Raw genomic sequence first — 17,799 nt, forward strand, 5'->3', positions numbered from 1 at the left:
ACAGAAGGAGGCCATTTGGCCCTTTATGTCTGTGTTGGCTCTTTGACAGATTTGTAGTGCTAAATCCCACATCACCTGCTCTTCTGTCCTCTTTGGATCTGGGCATGGTGCCGGAGGATTGGAGGACTGCTAATGTAGTACCCTTGTTTAAGAAGGGAAAAAGGGATAGGCCGAGTAATTACACACCTGTCAACCTAACCTCAGTGGTGGGAAAATTATTGCAAAAAATCCTGAAAGACAGGATAAATCTACATTTGGAAAAGCAAGGATTAATTAGGGACAGTCAGCATGGATTTGTTAAGGAAATATCGTGTTTGACTAACCTGATTGAATTTTTTGCGGAGGTAACCAAGAGGGTCGATGAGGGTAGTGCGTACCATGTAGTATATATAGTCTTTATCAAGGTCCCACATGGTAGACTAGTCATGAAGGTTAAAGCCCATGGGATACATGGCAAAGTGGCAAGCCAAAATTGGCTTGGAGGTAGGAAGCAAAGGGTAATGATTGATGGATGTTTTTGTGATTGGAAGGATGTTTCCAGTAGGGTTCTGCAGGGCTCAGCAGTGGGTCCCTTGAGTTTTGTGGTATATATCAATGATTTAGATTTGAATATAGGGAGTATGATTAAGAAGTTTGCAGACGTCACTAAAATTGGTTCTGTGGTTGATAATGAAGAGGAAAATCAATGGAATTTAATTCAGAGAAGTGCGAGGTGATGCACTTTGGGAGGGCTAATAAGGAAAGGGTATACACATTAAGCGGTAAGCCACTTAATAGAGTAGAGGAACAAAGGGACCTTGGAGTGCTTGTCCACAGAACTCTTTTTGGGAGAAAACTAAAACATTAAGTCATTAAATCGTGTCCCCCCGATCTGGGGGACACACCAAACATTTTCAATGCGCTTTTTTTGTTTATTTTTTGGGTTTTTTTGTGTTTTTGATTTTTTTTTTTTGGGGCACTAAAATCATAATTTTTTTTCTCCATGTGCCCCCTATAAAAGGGGAGGGGGACACTAAAAAAACACCGGCAATTAAAACAAATTAACTTTTAAAACATAAAATCAAATTAAAATTTGGTTGCCGGACGTGATGATGCACTCCAGTGCCTCCGGTGCCTACCTCTCGCGGAAGGCCGCGAGCGTACCGGTGGACACCGCGTGCTCCATCTCCAAGGACACCCTGGCGCGGATGTACGCGCGGAAGAGAGGCAGGCAGTCAGGCTGAACGAGCCCCTCGACCGCCCGCTGCCTGGACCGGCTGATGGCACCCTTGGCCGTGCCCAGGAGCAGTCCTACGAGGAGGCCCTCGGACCTACCCGCTCCCCTCCGCACAGGGTGCCCAAAGATCAGGAGTGTGGGACTGAAGTGCAGCTAGAATTTCAGAAGCAGCCCCTTTAAATAATAAAACAGGGGCTGCAATCTCGTGCATTCGGTAAAAACATGGAACACGGACTCTTTCAGACCGCAGAAATTGCAGGCGGCCTGGGAGCCCGTGAACCTGTGTAAAAATTTATTGCACGGCACTGCTCCATGCACCATCCTCCAGGCGAAGTCCCCGATAAATAGTGGGAGGACTCCCGCATAGAGTGCCCTCCATCAGGGACCCCCACCTCCTCCGGACGGCAAGATGGTACGCCATGGCGTGTCCGGACGGCAGGCGATGATGGCAAAGTTGAGAGTGTGCAGGAGCAGCCCGTACAGGAAACCCCTCCACGCGGAACTGAAAGGCACGGAGGGGATTTCCTCGAGGCGGCTCAAGTTGTGAGGCGCCGGCTCCCGAGGGAGGTTCCGGGGTTTGGCGCCGATGACGAATTCCGTCCGGACGGGGGTCAGTTCGGACGGGATTTCCCCACGTGCTTGAGCCTCCTCGACACACCTAACGGAGTCGGGGCCCTGAGCTGTTTTTAGCGACTCGATGGCATCGGCCGCGCGGCGGACGTTGGCAGAATTTAGGCGCCGCGCCAGCGTGTCTGGTGCCATCCAGCCCGCTCCTCCGCCATCGAGCAGGTCCCTGACCCTGGTCACCTCACCAGCCACAGCCCTCTCGTCCGACCACCACCTAAAACCTCGGTCGTGGAGGTACGGATTCCCGAGCAGCGGCTCCTGCAGCACAGCCACCACTCCAGCCGGTGGAGAGCTGCGCTTGGTGGAGACTTTGTTCCAGACCCTGGTGAGTTCCTTGTAAAAGACAGGCAGCTCCTGGAAGGCGGTCCTGATGCCCCCCCAAGCTCACAAACAAGAGCTGCGTGTCGTAGTTGAGGCCGTGCTGCTGGCGGAAGAAATACGTCCCCAGAGCACGCTCGACGTAAAGGTATCTCTGCAGGGTCTGAAGACGGAAAGTCATGAGCTGGGTGCTGACGCACACCAACGACTGACCGCCCTCCCCAAGCGGGAGACTCAAGACCGCGGCAGAGACCCAGTGCTTCCTGTTGTTCCAGAAGAAGTCCACCAGCTTCTTCTGTATCTTGGTGACAAACGCAGGGGGAGGGGTCAAAGTGACCAGCCGGTACCACAAAATGGCGGCCACCAGCTGGTTTATGACAAGCGCTCGACCCCTGTAGGACAGCACTCGGAGCAGTCCTGTCCAGCGCCCTAGGCGAGCGGCGACCTTGGCCTCCAGCTCCTGCCAGTTCGCTGGCCAGGCTTCCTCGTCGGGGCTAAAGTAGACTCCCAAATAGAGGAGATGGGTCGTGCTCCAGGCAAAAGGCCTGAGCTCCTCCGGCAGGGAGTCCACCCGCCACTGACCCACCAGGACTCCGGAACATTTCTCCCAGTTGATCTTGGCGGAGGATGCGGCCGAGTAAATCTCCTGGCACTCTCGCATCCTCCGCAGGTCAGCGGGATCCTCTACCGCGAGGAGCACGTCATCGGCGTAAGCCGAGAGGACGACCTCCACGCCCGGCCTTTGCAGAGCCAGTCCCGTCAACCTCGTCCGCAGGAGGCGCAGGAAAGGCTCCACGCAGATGGCATATAACTGGCCGGACATGGGGCATCCCTGGCGCACCACTCTCCCAGAGCGAAGGGGCGCCGTCAAGGACCCGTTAACCTTTATCAGACACTCAGCGGCGGCGAACAAAAGTCGGATCCGGGCGACGAAATACGTCCCGAACCCGAAAGCGCGCAGAGTTCCGAACAGATAGTCGTGATCCACCCTGTCGAACGCCTTCTCTTGGTCGCGAGATAGGAAGGCGACCGACAGACCAGCCTCCTGGGAATGATGGATGAGGTCCCGGACCAGATGGATGTTATCGTGGATTGTCCGGCCCGGGACCGTGTAGGACTGGTCGGGGTGGATCATGTGGTCCAGCACGGTGCCAAGGCGAGCAGACATCACCCTGGGGCAGATTTTGTAGTCCGTGCTGAGGAGGGAGACCGGGCGCCAGTTCTGAAGGAGGCAGAGATCGCCCTTCTTAGGCAGCAGGACGATGACTGCCCTGCGCCAAGAGAGGAGCATCTCCCCGGTCGCCACACTTTCCCCCAGTACCCGCGCGTAGTCGCCCCCCAGGACGTCCCAGAACGCCCTGTGGAACTCCACGGTCAGCCCGACCAGCCCCGGGGCTTTTCCCCTCGAGAGCCGGGCGAGGGCACCGGTCAGCTCCGCCAGGCTTAGCGGAGCTTCCAGATTTTCGGCGCCCTCCGGGCTGACCATCGGCAAGTCCTCCCACAAAACTCTACGCGCTTCCTCGCTGGACGGCTCCGGAGAGAACAGAGCCCCGTAATATTCACGGGCCCTGTTGTTGACGCCCTCCGGATCTGAGACGAGAGAGCCGTCATCGGCCAGCAGCGTCAAGAGCTGCTTACGGACACTCTGTCTTTTTTCCAGCGAGTAGAAGAAGGGGGAGCCGCGGTCCAGATCCCGCAGGAACCGGATCCGCGACCTCACGAACGCGCCTCGGGATCCGACGAGCTGCAGGTCCTTCAGCGCGGCCTTCTTCGCTTCGTACACCATCCGCAGGGCCGGGTCCTCGACGACTTGACCGAGACGGGACTCCAGGTCGAGCACCTCTTTTTCTAGGTGTACCGACCCTGGCCGCCCGCCTCTTGGTCGACCCCTTCGCGTACTCTTGACAGAAGACGCGGATGTGAGCCTTGCCCATGTCCCACCATAGCCTCAAGGAGGGGAAGCCCCCTGCTTCCTTCTCCAGTCGGCTCAGAAATGACGGAACGAGTCCTGGAACCGCACGTCCTCCAGCAGCTGGTTGTTAAAATGCCAGTACGCGGACCCCGTCCTCGCGCGGAGCGAAGCGAGCTCCGCCTACACCAGGTGGTGGTCCGAACACGGCACCGGTCGCATGGAGGCCGCCGGGACGCAGGAAACGTATGCCCGAGACACGTAAAGGCGGTCGACTCTGGACCATCCTACTCCAGGCCTCACCCAAGTAAAGGCGCTGGAGTCGGGATGGAGATTTCGCCAGACGTCCACCAAGTCGAAGGACCCGACCAGGTCCCTCAACTTCTCCATCGCCGCCATGCTCTGCGGGGCACCGGAGCGGTCCCTTGCCTCGATGGTGCAGTTAAAATCCCCCCCGAGGACAATGCAGTCGCCGACGTCGACGGAGCCAAGAAGAGCGGACACTTCTTCGAAGAAGCGCGTCTGCTGCGGGCCGGGCTGAGGGGCGTACACGTTCACGAGATGGAGCGGCACGTCCCGCAGGCGAACCGTGACGTGCAGCAAGTGGCCTGGCACGGGCTCCTCGACCCCCAAGATCTCTGGCTGAAAATGCGGGGCCAACAAGTGGTAGTGAGGTGGCTCATGCGAACCTCTCCTTGCCATTCCAGGAGCCACGTGGCTTCGTCTCCCGGAACGGTGTGGGTTTCTTTCAGGAAGCGCACCGCATATTTCCCCTCCCGCAGGAGCGAAAATTTGTTAAATCTACGGTGTGCCTCTCTGCCGCCGTTGATGTTGAGGCTGGCTATGGTTATCTTCATGACAAAAGCATAGTGCAACCTCTATCTGTTGTGGGGGGGGGCTAGTTATTTAGTTCCGGCCCTCGAAATGGTCTTCTTTCCTCCCCCCACCGATACAAAAGAAAAGTCTTTCGGGGAATGCACCAAAACACACCCACCTTTGGTTGATGAAGTTTCTCCCTCCTTCCACAGTGGATAGTTGTTGTTCTTTTTCCCCCTCTCTCCAACTCTCTACAGCAGTATTAAAGGTTGTTGAATTTTCTGCTCTCCTCCTCTCTCTCTGGATGGATGTTGAATTGTAGAAAGCCCCTTCCTCCTCTTCCTGGGCTGTTTCACAGGGCTCACTCAAGGCCTCCCAGGCAGGAGCAACAACAGCAAGCTCCTTCTCTCACAGCAACAGACTCCAACTGAATAGGCCACGCCTCCAAAGCTCCACCATTGGTCCACAGATCCCCTGAAAGTAGCAGGCCAGGTGGATAAGGTGGTTAAGAAGGCATACAGAATGCTTGCCTTTATTGGTCGAGGCATAGAATATAAGAGCAGGGAGGTTATGCTTAAATTGTATAATACTTTGGTTAGGCCACAGCTGGAGTACAGCGTGCAGTTCTGGTCACTCTGTTATGGAAGGAGGTGATTGCACTAGAGAAGGTGCAGAGGAGATTTACTAGGATGCTGCCTGGAATGGAGAATCTTTGTTATGAGGACAGATTGGATCGGCTGGGTTTGTTCTCATTGGAACAGAGGAGGTTGAGAGGAGACCTCATCGAGGTGTACAAAATTTTGGGGGCCTGGACATAGTGGATAGTAAGGGTCTATTTCTATTGGTGGAGGGGACTATCGGTGGAGAGGACATAGTTTTAAGGTGGTTGGTGGAAGGGGAGAGGGGATTTGAGGAGGGTTGTGGGAATCTGGAACTCGCTGCCTGGAAGAATGGTGGATGCGGAAACCCTCACCACTTTTAAGAGATGGTTGGATGGACACTTAAAGTGCCACAACCTGCAGGGTTACAGACCTAGAGCTGGTAATTGGGATTAGACTGGACAACCTTTTGTTGGACGGTGCAGATATAATGGTAAGTACTGCAGGGAATAGAATATGACCAGGGTGATCTCCTGGACTAGTTTCGATCGCCTGGATGCGTCAGAGAGGAATTTTCCCAGATTTTTTTCTCCCTAAATTGGCCTGAGTTTTTATCTGGTTTTTGCCTCTCCCAGGAGATCACATGGCTTCAGTTGGGGTGGAGAGTAGAATGTTTCAGTATAAGGGGTGTCGCAGTTGTGTGAGGCGGACTGGTTGGGCTGGGTGCTGTTTGTCATCGTTCATAGGTTTATATTTAACATTTAGGGCTGCTGACCAAGGACCATGCGGCTCTCTGTCGGTCGGCGCGGATACAATGGGCTGAAATGGCCTCCTTCTGCGTTGTAAATTTCTATGTTTCTATGTGTATGTGCATTTCTTTATGTACCTGTCAGTTTCTGGTATGCAAGTGTGGGATTCATTCTGTAACTGTTAGTTTCTGGAATAAGAGTGTCGTGTTTATTCTGTACCTAACAGTTTCTGGTGTGTGTGAGTGGGTTTTAATCTGAACCAGCAAGTTTCTGGTATGTGAGTGTGAGGATTAATCTGTACCTGTCAGTTTCTGGTATGTAAGTGTGGGTTTAATCTGCACATGTCAGTTAATGATACATGTGTGTTGCTTTTATTCTCTACCTGTCAATCTCTGGTATACGATTATGAGCTGACACCTGGGAGTCCCTGGTCAAAGATCGCCCTAAGTGATGGCAGTGCATCCGGGAGGGCACTGAGCACCGAGTCTCATCGCCGAGAGCATGCAGAAATCAAGCGCAGGCAGCGGAAAGAACATGCGGCAAACCAGTCCCACCCACCCTTTCCCTCAGTGTCTATCTGTCCCACCCGTGACAGGGACTGTGGCTCTCGTATTGGACTGTTCAGCCACCTAAGAATTCATTTTTAGAGTGGAAGCAAGTCTTCCTCGATTCCAAGGGATTGCCTATGATGATCATCATCATCTGTACCTATCAGTTTCTGGTATATAAATGTGTGCTTTCTTCTGTAGCTGTCAGTTTCTGGTATATGAGTGTGTTGTCAATCTGTACCTATCATTAACTGTATGTGAGTGTGAAATTTTAGCTCTACCTATCAGTTTCCGGTATGTGAATGTGAGGTTAATCTGTACCTGTCAGTTTCTGGTATGGGAATGTGGGATTTATTCTGTACCTGTCAATTTCTGCTACATGAGTGTACGGATTAATCTGTACCTGTCAGTTTCTGGTTTGTGAGTGTGGGTTTTCATCTGTACCTGTCAATTTCTGGTATGAGAGTGTGGGTTTTAAGCTGTACATGTCAATTTCTGCTTTGTGAATGTGGTTTAATCTGTGCCTGTCAGTTTCTGGTATGTGAGTATGGGGTTTAATCTGTACCTGTCAGTTTCTGGTATGTGAGTATGGGGTTTAATCTGTACCTGTCAGTTTCTGGTATGTGAGTATGGGGTTTAATCTGTACCTGTCAGTTTCTGGTATGTGAGTATGAGGTTTAATCTTTACCTGTCAGTTTAAGAACATAAGAAATAGGTGGAGGAGTAGGCAATTTGGCCCCTCGAGCCTGCTCCACCATTTAATAAGATCATGGCTGATCTGATAATGAACTCAGCTCCACTTCCCCGCCCGCTCTGGTATATGAGTGTGGGATTTAATCTGTCAATCACTGGCTTGTGAAACTAGAGTTGATGTTGATACTCAGCAATGATATTATTGAATGGTGGAGCAGGCTTGAGGGATCATCTGGGCTACTCCTGTTCGTATTTCTCAACCTTATGTGAGTGTGCATTTCACTCTGTATGGGTCAGTGTCTGAGATGTGACTGTGGATTTTACTCTGTATGTTTCAGTTTCTGCTATGTGATAATGCATTTCACTCTGACTGTCTATGATATATGAATGTGGGTTTATACTGTATCTCAGTCTCTGATATGAGAGTGTGTCTTTTTCTGTTACTGTCAGATTACAGTATGTGTGCGAGGATTTAATCTGTGCCTCTCAGTTTCTGCTATGTGAACGTGGGACTTAATCTATCTGCAAATATCTAGTATGCGAACATAAGAATCGATTTTATTTTCTACCTGTATTTGTCTGATATGTATGTGTGGGTTTCACTCTGCATCTGACAGTTTATGATCTGAAAATATGTCTTTTGCTGTAAGCTGTCAGTTTCTGCGATGCAAGTATCAGTTTTATTTTTTACCTCTCAGTTTTCTGACACGTGGGTCTGGGATTTACACTTTGTTGAGATCCGTTCAGAAAATGGCCAGGACCAAGCAGACAGCGCGCAAATCGACCGGAGGGAAAGCTCCCCGCAAACAGCTGGCGACTAAAGCGGCCCGGAAGAGCGCTCCGGCCAAGAGCGGAGTGAAGAACCCTCATCGCTGCAGGCCCGGCACCGTGGCTCTGAGGGAGATCCGCCGCTACCAGAAATCCACCGAGCTGCTGATCCGCAAATTGCCCTTCCAGCGCCTGGTGCGGGAGATCGCTCAGGACTTCAAGACCGACTTGCGCTTCCAGAGCTCGGCCGTCATGGCCCTGCAGGAGGCCAGCGAGGCTTACCTGGTGGGGCTCTTTGAGGACACCAACCTCTGCACCATTCACACCAAACGAGTCACCATCATGCCCAAAGACATCCAACTGCCCCGCCACATCCGCGGGGAGCGCGCCTAGACTCCCCCCACCCGGGCTCCAAGCTTCAGCACGAATTGCAACAATGGCTCTTTCCACCAATTCAGCAAAGGAAAGACCTGCGATCTCCCGCAACCAGAGCTTCGTGTTGGTCATTAACATGGTGGTGATAGCATTCAAACTACCGCAAACCAGATCAGAATTAAACTGGGGCCTTTTATTGTTACATTAATTCATCACCGCCGACTCTCTTCATACCGTCTTCAATGATAGACTAAAGAATATTCAGGGAACCGGTGGCGGTGCTTGTACAGTTGTGGAGTCTGACAACTGTAGTTTAATTATTAGCTGTTAACTAGAAGAGCGTATGTGTGAGCAGAGAACCATAATGCAGAGGCCGGGAACTAAACTCCCGCATACAGTTCCGCAATAGGCCAATTTATCGGTTCATACCTCAATGTCTCTGACTCCATTAAGACAGTAGCCAGCCCTTTTACAGATACTGTGGGTGGCTCTGAAAAGAGCCTTTGTGTTATTAGATTAAATCGTGTCCGCTTTACTTGGTCTTGGACGAACTGGTGGTTTTCTTGGGCAGCAGTACAGCCTGGATATTAGGCAGCACCCCACCTTGAGCGATAGTCACCTTTCCCAGCAGCTTGTTGAGCTCCTCGTCGTTGCGGATGGCCAGCTGCAGGTGTCTGGGGATGATGCGGGTCTTCTTGTTGTCGCGGGCCGCGTTTCCGGCCAGCTCCAGGATTTCAGCAGTCAGATACTCGAGCACAGCAGCCATGTAGACCGGGGCTCCGGCACCCACACGCTGAGCGTAGTTCCCCTTTCGCAGGAGCCTGTGAACACGGCCCACAGGGAACTGCAGTCCAGCCCGGGAGGAGCGAGACTTGGCCTTAGCCCGAGCTTTACCACCGGTTTTTCCTCTTCCAGACATTTCTACAAATCACACGTTCAGAGAAAGAATGAGAAACTCCTCCCACATCTGCCCTTCTTATACCTTCTGGAGGGATACAGGGAGTGAACTTGTGATTGGTTTCTCTGTGGTGAATTGTATTGGTCGTTTCTGATGACCAATCACAGCCTGTTTAGCGCGCCACTGAAAGGAGGGCGGAAATTACTGTCCTCATCAGTCAGACCTCCAACGATTTTTAAAAATCCCGCCAATAATTGTAAAATTGCGGATTACGTCATTAACTTCACCATTAGCCAAATATTTCGGAACACTTTTTGTTTCCTTTTGTCTTATTCCATATTTCCCTTGCAAATTCCAGGCTGTTACAATCAGGATTAAATTCGGGTTCAGTTTCAAACTGTCTGTAACGGGCGGGAGTCGGTTCCCACTGATTCTGTAACGGGACACATTCCAGCTCAAAGAGTAAAAGTGAATTACTTTTCACAGAAGCTGCTGTGGGAGTGAGACCAGAACTGGGAGTCCTTCTGTGTAAAGAGAAGAGGGATAGAATGTTCAAACTTCCCCCTGTTCTGCACTGTGTAAGAATTCCCATTCTGGGTTGTTTCACTGTGGGGAGTCTCGGGTTAATAAACGGATTGACCCGCAATTGGAACTTAAAAAAACGTGAAAAGGGCTCGAGTAAGAATGTGTGACTGAAATCGGAGTCTTCCCTCCCCGCGAAAAAAAATACAAGGCGCTATAAATGATGGGGTCTGAGAATAAAGGGAACGAGCGATCAGAGACCGTGTTTAGTTCATTTGGGCGAGAAATTACAGTGACGCCAATATCGAACCGGTCAGCGAAGCTGCTTATCTGAGAATTCAAAACTAAATCTACAGTTGTAACTTTAAAGGTTCTCAAACAGACTTGTTCAGGAAATAATTACAGTAAATCGAGTCTAAAGGCAGATGCGTTTCTGCAGCTCTTTCAGAGAGGTTGTGGGTGGCTCTTAAAAGATCCGTTGTGTTTAGGGTTTGTTCTCAGGATAGCGTACAGTTTTATTTAGAGCTGGTGTACTTGGTCACCGCCTTTGTCCCTTCCGATACGGCGTGCTTGGCCAGTCTGAATCTCCTGGGAGCTGATGGTTTGGCGCTTGTTGTAATGGGCCAGGCGGGAAGCCTCACCCGCGATGCGCTCGAAAATATCGTTCACAAACAAGTTCATGATGCTCATAGCCTTGGAGGAGATGCCGGTGTTGGGGGTGAACCTGCTTCATCACTTTGTAGATGTAGATGGAGTAACTCTCCTTCCTCGACTTTCTGCGCTTCTTGCCGTGCTTCGGTGGTTTTTTTATTTGTTTCAAAAATATACTTTATTGATATAAAATTTTCACACTACATTGGAAAATAGTTCAGTACATTGCGGTCAGCTGAAATGTATTTTTCAGTACATGGTGCTCTATGTATACAAGCAGATTAACAAGTGCAGCCCGAGGGGAGTTTTATACTGATTCCATCCCCTGGGTTTATCGTGGCGGAAGGGCCTTAAACTGTAGCTCTTCCCCATTGTATCGTTGCAGCGACTGCACCAATCTTTACTGCGTCCTTCAGCACGTACTCCTTGACCTTGGATTGCAGCAGTCTGCAACACTCGGCCGTGGATATCTCCTTGTTCTGGAAGACCAGCAAGTTTCGGGAAAACAAAGTGTGTCTTTCACAGAGTTGATGGCTCTCCAGCAGCAGATGTCTATCTCAGTGTCCGTCCCTGGGAACAATCCGCAGAGCACAGGGTCCAGTGCTACGGAGCTGCTTGGGATGAACCTCGACAGTAACCACTTTATCTCCTTCCAGACCTGCCTTGCAAATGGGCAGTCCTGAAGGAGATGGATTACAGTCTCGTCCGCACCATAGCCGACTCGGGGGCAGAGTGTCGTGTCTCTGAAACCCCGGCTGAGCATGAAGGATCTGACAGGTAGGGCCCTTCTCACCGCCAACCAAGCTACGTCTTGGTGCTTGTGTGAAAGCTCTGGCGATGAGACATTCTGCCAAATGAATTCGACAGTCTGCTTGGGGAACTGCACGACAGGATGCATCATCTCCTTCTTTTGTAGGGCGTCCAGGACCTTGCATGCCGATCACTGCTTTATGGCCTTGCGGTCAACGGTGTTTGTCTTGAAAAACTTTTCCACGAAGGACAGGTGGTTAGGCATAGTCCAACTGGTTGGAGCATTCTGCGACAGCCTGGCCAGACCCATCCTTCGCAACACCGGGGACAGATAGAATCTCAGCACGTAGTGACACTTGGTGTTTGCGTACGAACGGTCTATGCACAGCTTGATGCAGCTGCATAAAAGGTGGCCATCAGGATGTGGACCACGTTTGGAACGTGCTTTCCTCCCTTGTCCAGAGATTTGTACATCGTGTCTCTGCGGACACGGTCCAGTTTTGATCTCCAGACGAAATGGAAGACGGCTCAGATGACTGCCACGGCACAGGAGTGGGGTATGGGCCAGAGCTGTGCCACGTATAACACCGAGAGCACCTCACTCCTGATGACCAGGTTATTTCCTGCAATGGGGAGGGAGCACAGCTTCCACCCATCCCAGTTTATGTTTGAGTTTAGCGATAAGCACCTTCCAGTTTTTGGCGCACACCCCATCCACTCCGAACCATATGCCCAACACCTTCAGGTAATCTGACTTAACGGTAAACGGAATAAAGGATCGGTCAGCCCAGCTTCCAAAGAACATGGTCTCGCTTTTGCTGCGATTAACCTTTGCCCCTGAGGCCAGTTCAAACTGGTCACAGATTGTGAGCAATCTGTGAACCGACTGCGGATCCGAGCAAAAGATGACGACGTTGTCCACGTACAGGGAGGTCTTGACCTGAACGCCTCTGCTGCCTGGGATCGTCACTCCTCTAATGCCCACATCCTTCCTGATGGACTCGGCAAAGCGCTCGATACAGCACACAAACAAGACAGAGGAGAGGGGACAGCCTTGCCTGACTCCAGATCTGATCGGAAAGCTTTCAGTTTCCCACCCATTGATTAGAACTGCACTACTGATGTCTCTGTAGAGCAGTTGGATCCAATTGCGGATACCCTCCCCAAACCCCATTTTGGAGAGCACGTCCATCAGGTACATGTGCGATATCCTGTCAAAGACCTTCTCCTGGACTAAGCTGATTAAGCAGGTGTCCACCCCCCTGTCCTGCACATAGGTGATCGTATCCCTGAGTAGCGCCAGGCTATCAGAGATCTTCCTGCCGGCAACAGCGCAGGTCTGGTCCGGGTGAATCACCAGCTCAAGAGCAGACTTGACCCTGTTGGGGATGACCTTTGACAGGATCTTGTAGTCCACATTGAGCAGCGAAATGGGCCGCCAGTTTTTGATTTCCTCCCTCTCTCCCTTCTGCTTGTAGATGAGGATGATGATGCCTTTCCTTATCGATTCTGACATGCTGCCGGCCAGAAGCATACCCCCGTACACTTCCAGCAGGTCGGGGCCCATCCAGTCCCACAAAGCTGAATACAACTCAACCGGTAAGCCGTCGCTTCCGGGGGTTTTATTCGTCTCGAAGGACTGAACGGCCTTTGTCAGCTCGTCCAGAGTTAACGGGTGGTCCAGACTCTCCCGCTTGCTGTCGTTCAGGACCTCCGTGATAGACGACAGAAACGACTGGGAGGCCGTGCGGTCTGTGGGCTTGATGTCATACAGCCTGGCATAGAAGGATTTGCTGATCCTCAGCATGTCAGGCTGTGAAGACATCACAGAACCTTTAGGCTGGTGATCATAGAGCTCCCCGTGTACCTTTTGGAAGAAGAAACGCGAACACGTCTCATCCTGCTCGACGGAGCGGTAAATGATTTTAGAGGACTCTGAGGCAAAGAGCGAGGCTTGCTGGCCCTTCACCTCTTCGAGTTCCTCCGTGACATTGACCCCCATCGACTGCAACAGGAGCAGGTTTTGCATAATCTTCTGGAGTTGGGACAATTCCCTCTGTCTCATCGAAACATAGAAAATAGGTGCAGGAGTAGGCCATTCGGCCCTTCGAGCCTGCACCGCTATTCAACAAGATCATGGTTGATCACCCACCCCAGCGCCTCCCCCCCACGCTCCCTCCACACACCCCGACTCCCCCAGCCACAAGGACCACATCCAACTCCCTCCTGAACACATCCAATGAACTGGCATCAACAACTCTCCACTGCAGGGAACCCCACAGGCCAACAACTCCCCGAGTGAAGAAGCCTCTCCCCATCCCAGCCCCAAACAGCCCACCCCACATCCCAAGACCGTGCCCCCCCCCCGCCCCCCTGGCTCCGGACCCACCCAACACCGGGAACACTCCCCCCGCACCCACCCACCCCGTCCCATCCCGTCAGAATCCTTCCCAAATGCCGAACACCCCCGGATGTCGAGCCCCCAGCCCCAGCCACCCCGGAGCCACGCCCCCGCGATGCCAACCACACCACATCCATCAACCGCCATCTGCGCAGTCAACCCGTCCACCCCAGTCTGAACACTCCCCGCACCGAGGCACAGAGCCCCCAGGCCCACCCCTCTAACACACTTAGCCCCCCCAGACCTCCGCTGCAACGTGGCCCCTCCTGTCGCCCGCCCTGGGTTTCTCCGCCCCCAACCTCCACCACTCTCCCCTCCATCCCCTGCCCGTCTCCCCTCTGCCTCCCCGCACAGGCTCCCATCTTGGGGGCGGTAACCTTCTGGGGCCGAGAATTTTAGCCCCCAGCGTGGAAGTCCTGCTCCCGCCGCAGAATTGGCCTTACCACCCCTCAATGGAAGCGGAGTGCAATTTCCCACACTCCACTTCCTTTGGGGGCAGTTACCGGGGCACGACTGGATGCTCCTGTGACAGTTTGAACTGGTGCTCTCCACTCTCTGTCCTGTGACAGTTGGAACTGGTGCACTCCACTCTCCCATCCTGTGACAGTTTGAACTGGTCTCCCTCTCGCCTCCTGAACACCTTTGAGGATGAAGAACCTCTTGATGTTTGTCTTGATTGTTTCCCACCAGTGCATCGGGGAAATCGCAGAGGGGTTTTATGGTTCTCCAACCTTTGTAATCCCTCTTGAGTTCCTCCACGTATTCCGGAGTCAACAGTTTCACCTTCAGCTTCCATATCCCTCTGCCAACTTTCTGGTTTTCCTGTGGGCGACAGTCGGAGGCAGTGGTCAGAGAAGAACACCGGCGTGACGTCGGTGGATCTGACCTTGAGCATGTGGGACACAAACAGGAAATCTATTCTGGAACGGACGGACCCGTCTGGTCTCGACCAGGTGTATTTGCGCGGTGCTCCGTCTGCAGGGTTGCTGATGACGTCGCACAGCTTGGCGTCTTTTACTGCGTCCATCAGGAGTCTGGACATGGTGTCCAGCGTGCTATCGGCTCTGCTGGATCGTCCAGCTGCATCGATGATGCAGTTGAAGTCACCGCCCAGAATGACCGGCCTGGACGTCGCCAGCAGCAGTGGGAGCTGCTGGAAGAGGGCCAGCCGCCCGCTTCTGAGAGGTGAGGCATACACGTTAATTAGCCTTAGAGGGGAATTTTTGTACATTACATCTGCTACGAGGAGGCGGCCGCCCACCACCTCCTTAACTTCGATGATGGTGAAGTGGCCTCCCCGCAGCAGAATGCCCAGGCCTGAGGACCGGCAGTCGTTGCCTCCTGACCATATGGATGGTCCATGGGCCCACCATTGTGACCACTGCCGATAATTGCTGAAGTGCGGCAGACCGCACTCCTGCAGGAACAGCAGGTCTGCTTTGACCTTGGCAAGGTACCCCAAGGTGGAAACATATCGCGTAGTGGATTTTACGCTACGCACGTTAATAGATGCAATTTTTAAATCCATATTTAAGTTACAGGTTACAGTTCAAAGCATTTACATTTCAAATAAACTGTCCTTTACATTGGAGACTTGCCCAGTGGCCAGTTCCTGCATGCATTGATTAACACTATAAAAGTCTACTTCACCTGGGCTGGCGTACTGGTCATCCTCTGCCATGGGAGTGTTTCGACCAGGGGACTGCTGCAGATTTGTCAGAAAGTCCGATATGTCATCTTCACTATCCTCGCCTGGTGTTGGTGGTTCCCACTTTTCATCACTCACAACGTTCTCGAGCTGGGTTGCTTCGCTCCCGGTATTCCGGAGGTGGGGTGTGCTGGGAACTTCGCTGCTCCCGTTATCCCGGAGCTGGGCTGCGCTGGTCGCTTCTTTGCTCCCGGTATTCCGGAGCTCGTGTGCACTGGGCACTTCGCCGCTCCCGGGTTCTCGGAGCGGGGCTGTGCTGGTCGCTTCACTGCTGTCGGTCACCTGTGACTGTGGGTTGGTGTTTTGCCATTTGTTCTGGCGGCGGTAGTGTGGGGTCTTGTCTCACCTCGCCTTTCGTCGTCAGACAAGCAGATGTTAGCTGCCTCTTCCCTTTCATTTCAGCAGGGGCCCTTGCTTGCCTCTTTTCCTTATGCTTACGGGCCTTTTTTTTTTACGCTCTCCTATCCCGCTTCATCATCTGCTGTCTCCTCGTACGTGGACTCGGTGCGCTGGGGGAGAGCTTCACTGCTGGGTGCTGGTGTCTCGCAGCTCGCCATAGCAGGCTTCTCTTCTTCCCTGACTTATTCAGAGTCCACGAGGGTGGTTGCTTCTTTGCCCTGCTTGTCGGTCAGGGAGAGGGTGTAGGTCTCCTCTGGAGCATTGTGGTCCTCAACTTCCTCCTCCTCTCGTGCAATGTTCTTTGCCGCCTACACATAGCTGAAGTTGCGTTTGGGGCAGTTCTTGTAGAGATGCCCAGCCAGACCACAAAGGTTGCAGCACTTAGTCTCTTTACAGTCTTTTGTCTGGTGGCCTTCGTTCTTGCAGTTGTGGCAGATGACGGTCTTGCAGCTTGCCGCCACGTGGCCTGCCTTCGCGCAGGTTCGGCACACGTTGGGTTGGCCAGCGTACACCATGTAGCTCCGACTTCCTCCGATGGCGAAGCTGGAGGGGGGTGCAGGATGGTTCCGCTGGCGTCCACTTTCATGGCGACCTGGATCTGGCGCTTGCTGGTCCATATCCCGTGGAGGTCTTGCAGGTCGCTGCTATTTCCTGCCCCATCGACATACCTGCATCCTTCCTGATGGACTCAGCCATCGTCTCGATCAGTCCGGCACAGATTAAAATAAACCCTGCTCGGAGCTTGCATTATATAGGCAGGCCCACAGACCTATGCTAATGAGGGATGGTTGAAGGCAATGATTGTGATTGGTTCATTGGCCGCCTTGTCAAGTTCCATTGTTCTGTATCTCTCTGATTGGTCTCTTTAAACATCCAATCAGGTTTATTGCTCACCACATCAAATTCTTGAATGATGTCATTATTTACAACCCCTCCAGATTTATATTCTGTTCTTTATGTTTCTATTCCGCTCTCAGTCAAAATGGTTAATGACGGCCCATGTTACGAGGAAGGTTCATTCATTTTTATCCTATAAATATATATATATATGTATTCAATAATCGGAACAGCAAACTCGCTGCTGTGTTTGTCGATCTCGATTTCGACATGTTCAACCAGCTGTTAAACAGCAACAGGAGGACATTCAGCCACTCGAGCCTGTTATATTAGGGACAGGAGAAGGCCGTTCAGTCCCTCGAATTTGTTATACTAAGAAGAGGATGAGGCCAGTCAGCCCCTCGTGTCTCTTACATAGGAACTGGAAATGCCCATTCGGGCCACTCAGCACCTCGAGCCTGTTGCACAGAAATAGCAGGAGGCTATTCAGCACCTGTTATATAGGAACAGGAGGAGGCCGTTCAGCCCAGTAGCTTGCTTTACAGGAACAGCATGAGCCCATTGTGACACACGAGCATGTTACGTGGGAACAGGAGGATGGCAATCAGCCCCGAGGTTGTTGCCTTTGGTTCTTTTGCCAATCACCTTAAATCTGTGTCCTCTGGTTCTCGACCCTTCCACCAATTGAAACAGTTTCTCTCTACTCTGTTTCGACCCCTCATGATTTTGAATCTCTCTCTCAAATCTCCTCTCAACCTTCTGAGCTCCAAGGAGAATAAAACCAGCTTCTCCTATCTATCCACTCAACTAAAGACCCTCATCTCTGCTATCATAGGAATAGGAGATGGCAATTCAGCCCCTCGAGCCTGTTACAGAAGGCCATTCGGCCTCTACGGGCTTGTTATACATGACTAGGAGGAAGTCCTTCAGCCCCTTAAGCATGTTTAATTAGGAACATGAAGAAGGCCATTGATGGCCTTGGGAAACTTACATAGAAACAGGAGAAGGCCAGTCA

At 52.1% G+C, this 17,799-nt stretch overlaps 2 protein-coding genes across 2 annotated transcripts; one reads left to right on the plus strand and one right to left on the minus strand.

The window, feature by feature from the left end:
* Nucleotides 1-8,225: 8,225 nt before the first annotated feature.
* LOC139273298 (histone H3-like) lies at nucleotides 8,226-8,636 on the plus strand. The gene has a single exon (XM_070890034.1). It carries the CDS (start codon nucleotides 8,226-8,228, stop codon nucleotides 8,634-8,636), a length of 411 nt encoding a protein of 136 aa, XP_070746135.1.
* Nucleotides 8,637-8,790: 154 nt separating this feature from the next.
* LOC139273297 (histone H2A type 1-J-like) lies at nucleotides 8,791-16,646 on the minus strand. The gene is made up of 2 exons (XM_070890032.1): nucleotides 15,491-16,646; nucleotides 8,791-9,539 (listed from the first exon to the last, which is right to left on the minus strand). Exons 1-2 carry the CDS (start codon nucleotides 15,519-15,521, stop codon nucleotides 9,151-9,153), a joined length of 420 nt encoding a protein of 139 aa, XP_070746133.1. The 5' UTR covers nucleotides 15,522-16,646; the 3' UTR covers nucleotides 8,791-9,150.
* Between the last annotated feature and the right edge of the window lie 1,153 nt (nucleotides 16,647-17,799).

Source organism: Pristiophorus japonicus, chromosome 9 (assembly GCF_044704955.1).
Source record: "Pristiophorus japonicus isolate sPriJap1 chromosome 9, sPriJap1.hap1, whole genome shotgun sequence".
Lineage (NCBI taxonomy): Eukaryota > Metazoa > Chordata > Chondrichthyes > Pristiophoridae > Pristiophorus > Pristiophorus japonicus.

Bases quoted from the DNA above. Each gene is read 5' to 3' on its own strand.
- LOC139273298 (XM_070890034.1), top strand. From the start codon at position 8,226: ATGGCCAGGACCAAGCAGACAGCGCGCAAATCGACCGGAGGGAAAGCT.
- LOC139273297 (XM_070890032.1), bottom strand. From the start codon at position 15,521: ATGGCAGAGGATGACCAGTACGCCAGCCCAG. The intron at 9,540-15,490 runs GTGAAGTAGACT...TGTGATTTGTAG, and splicing joins TGACCAGTACGCCAGCCCAG to AAATGTCTGGAAGAGGAAAA.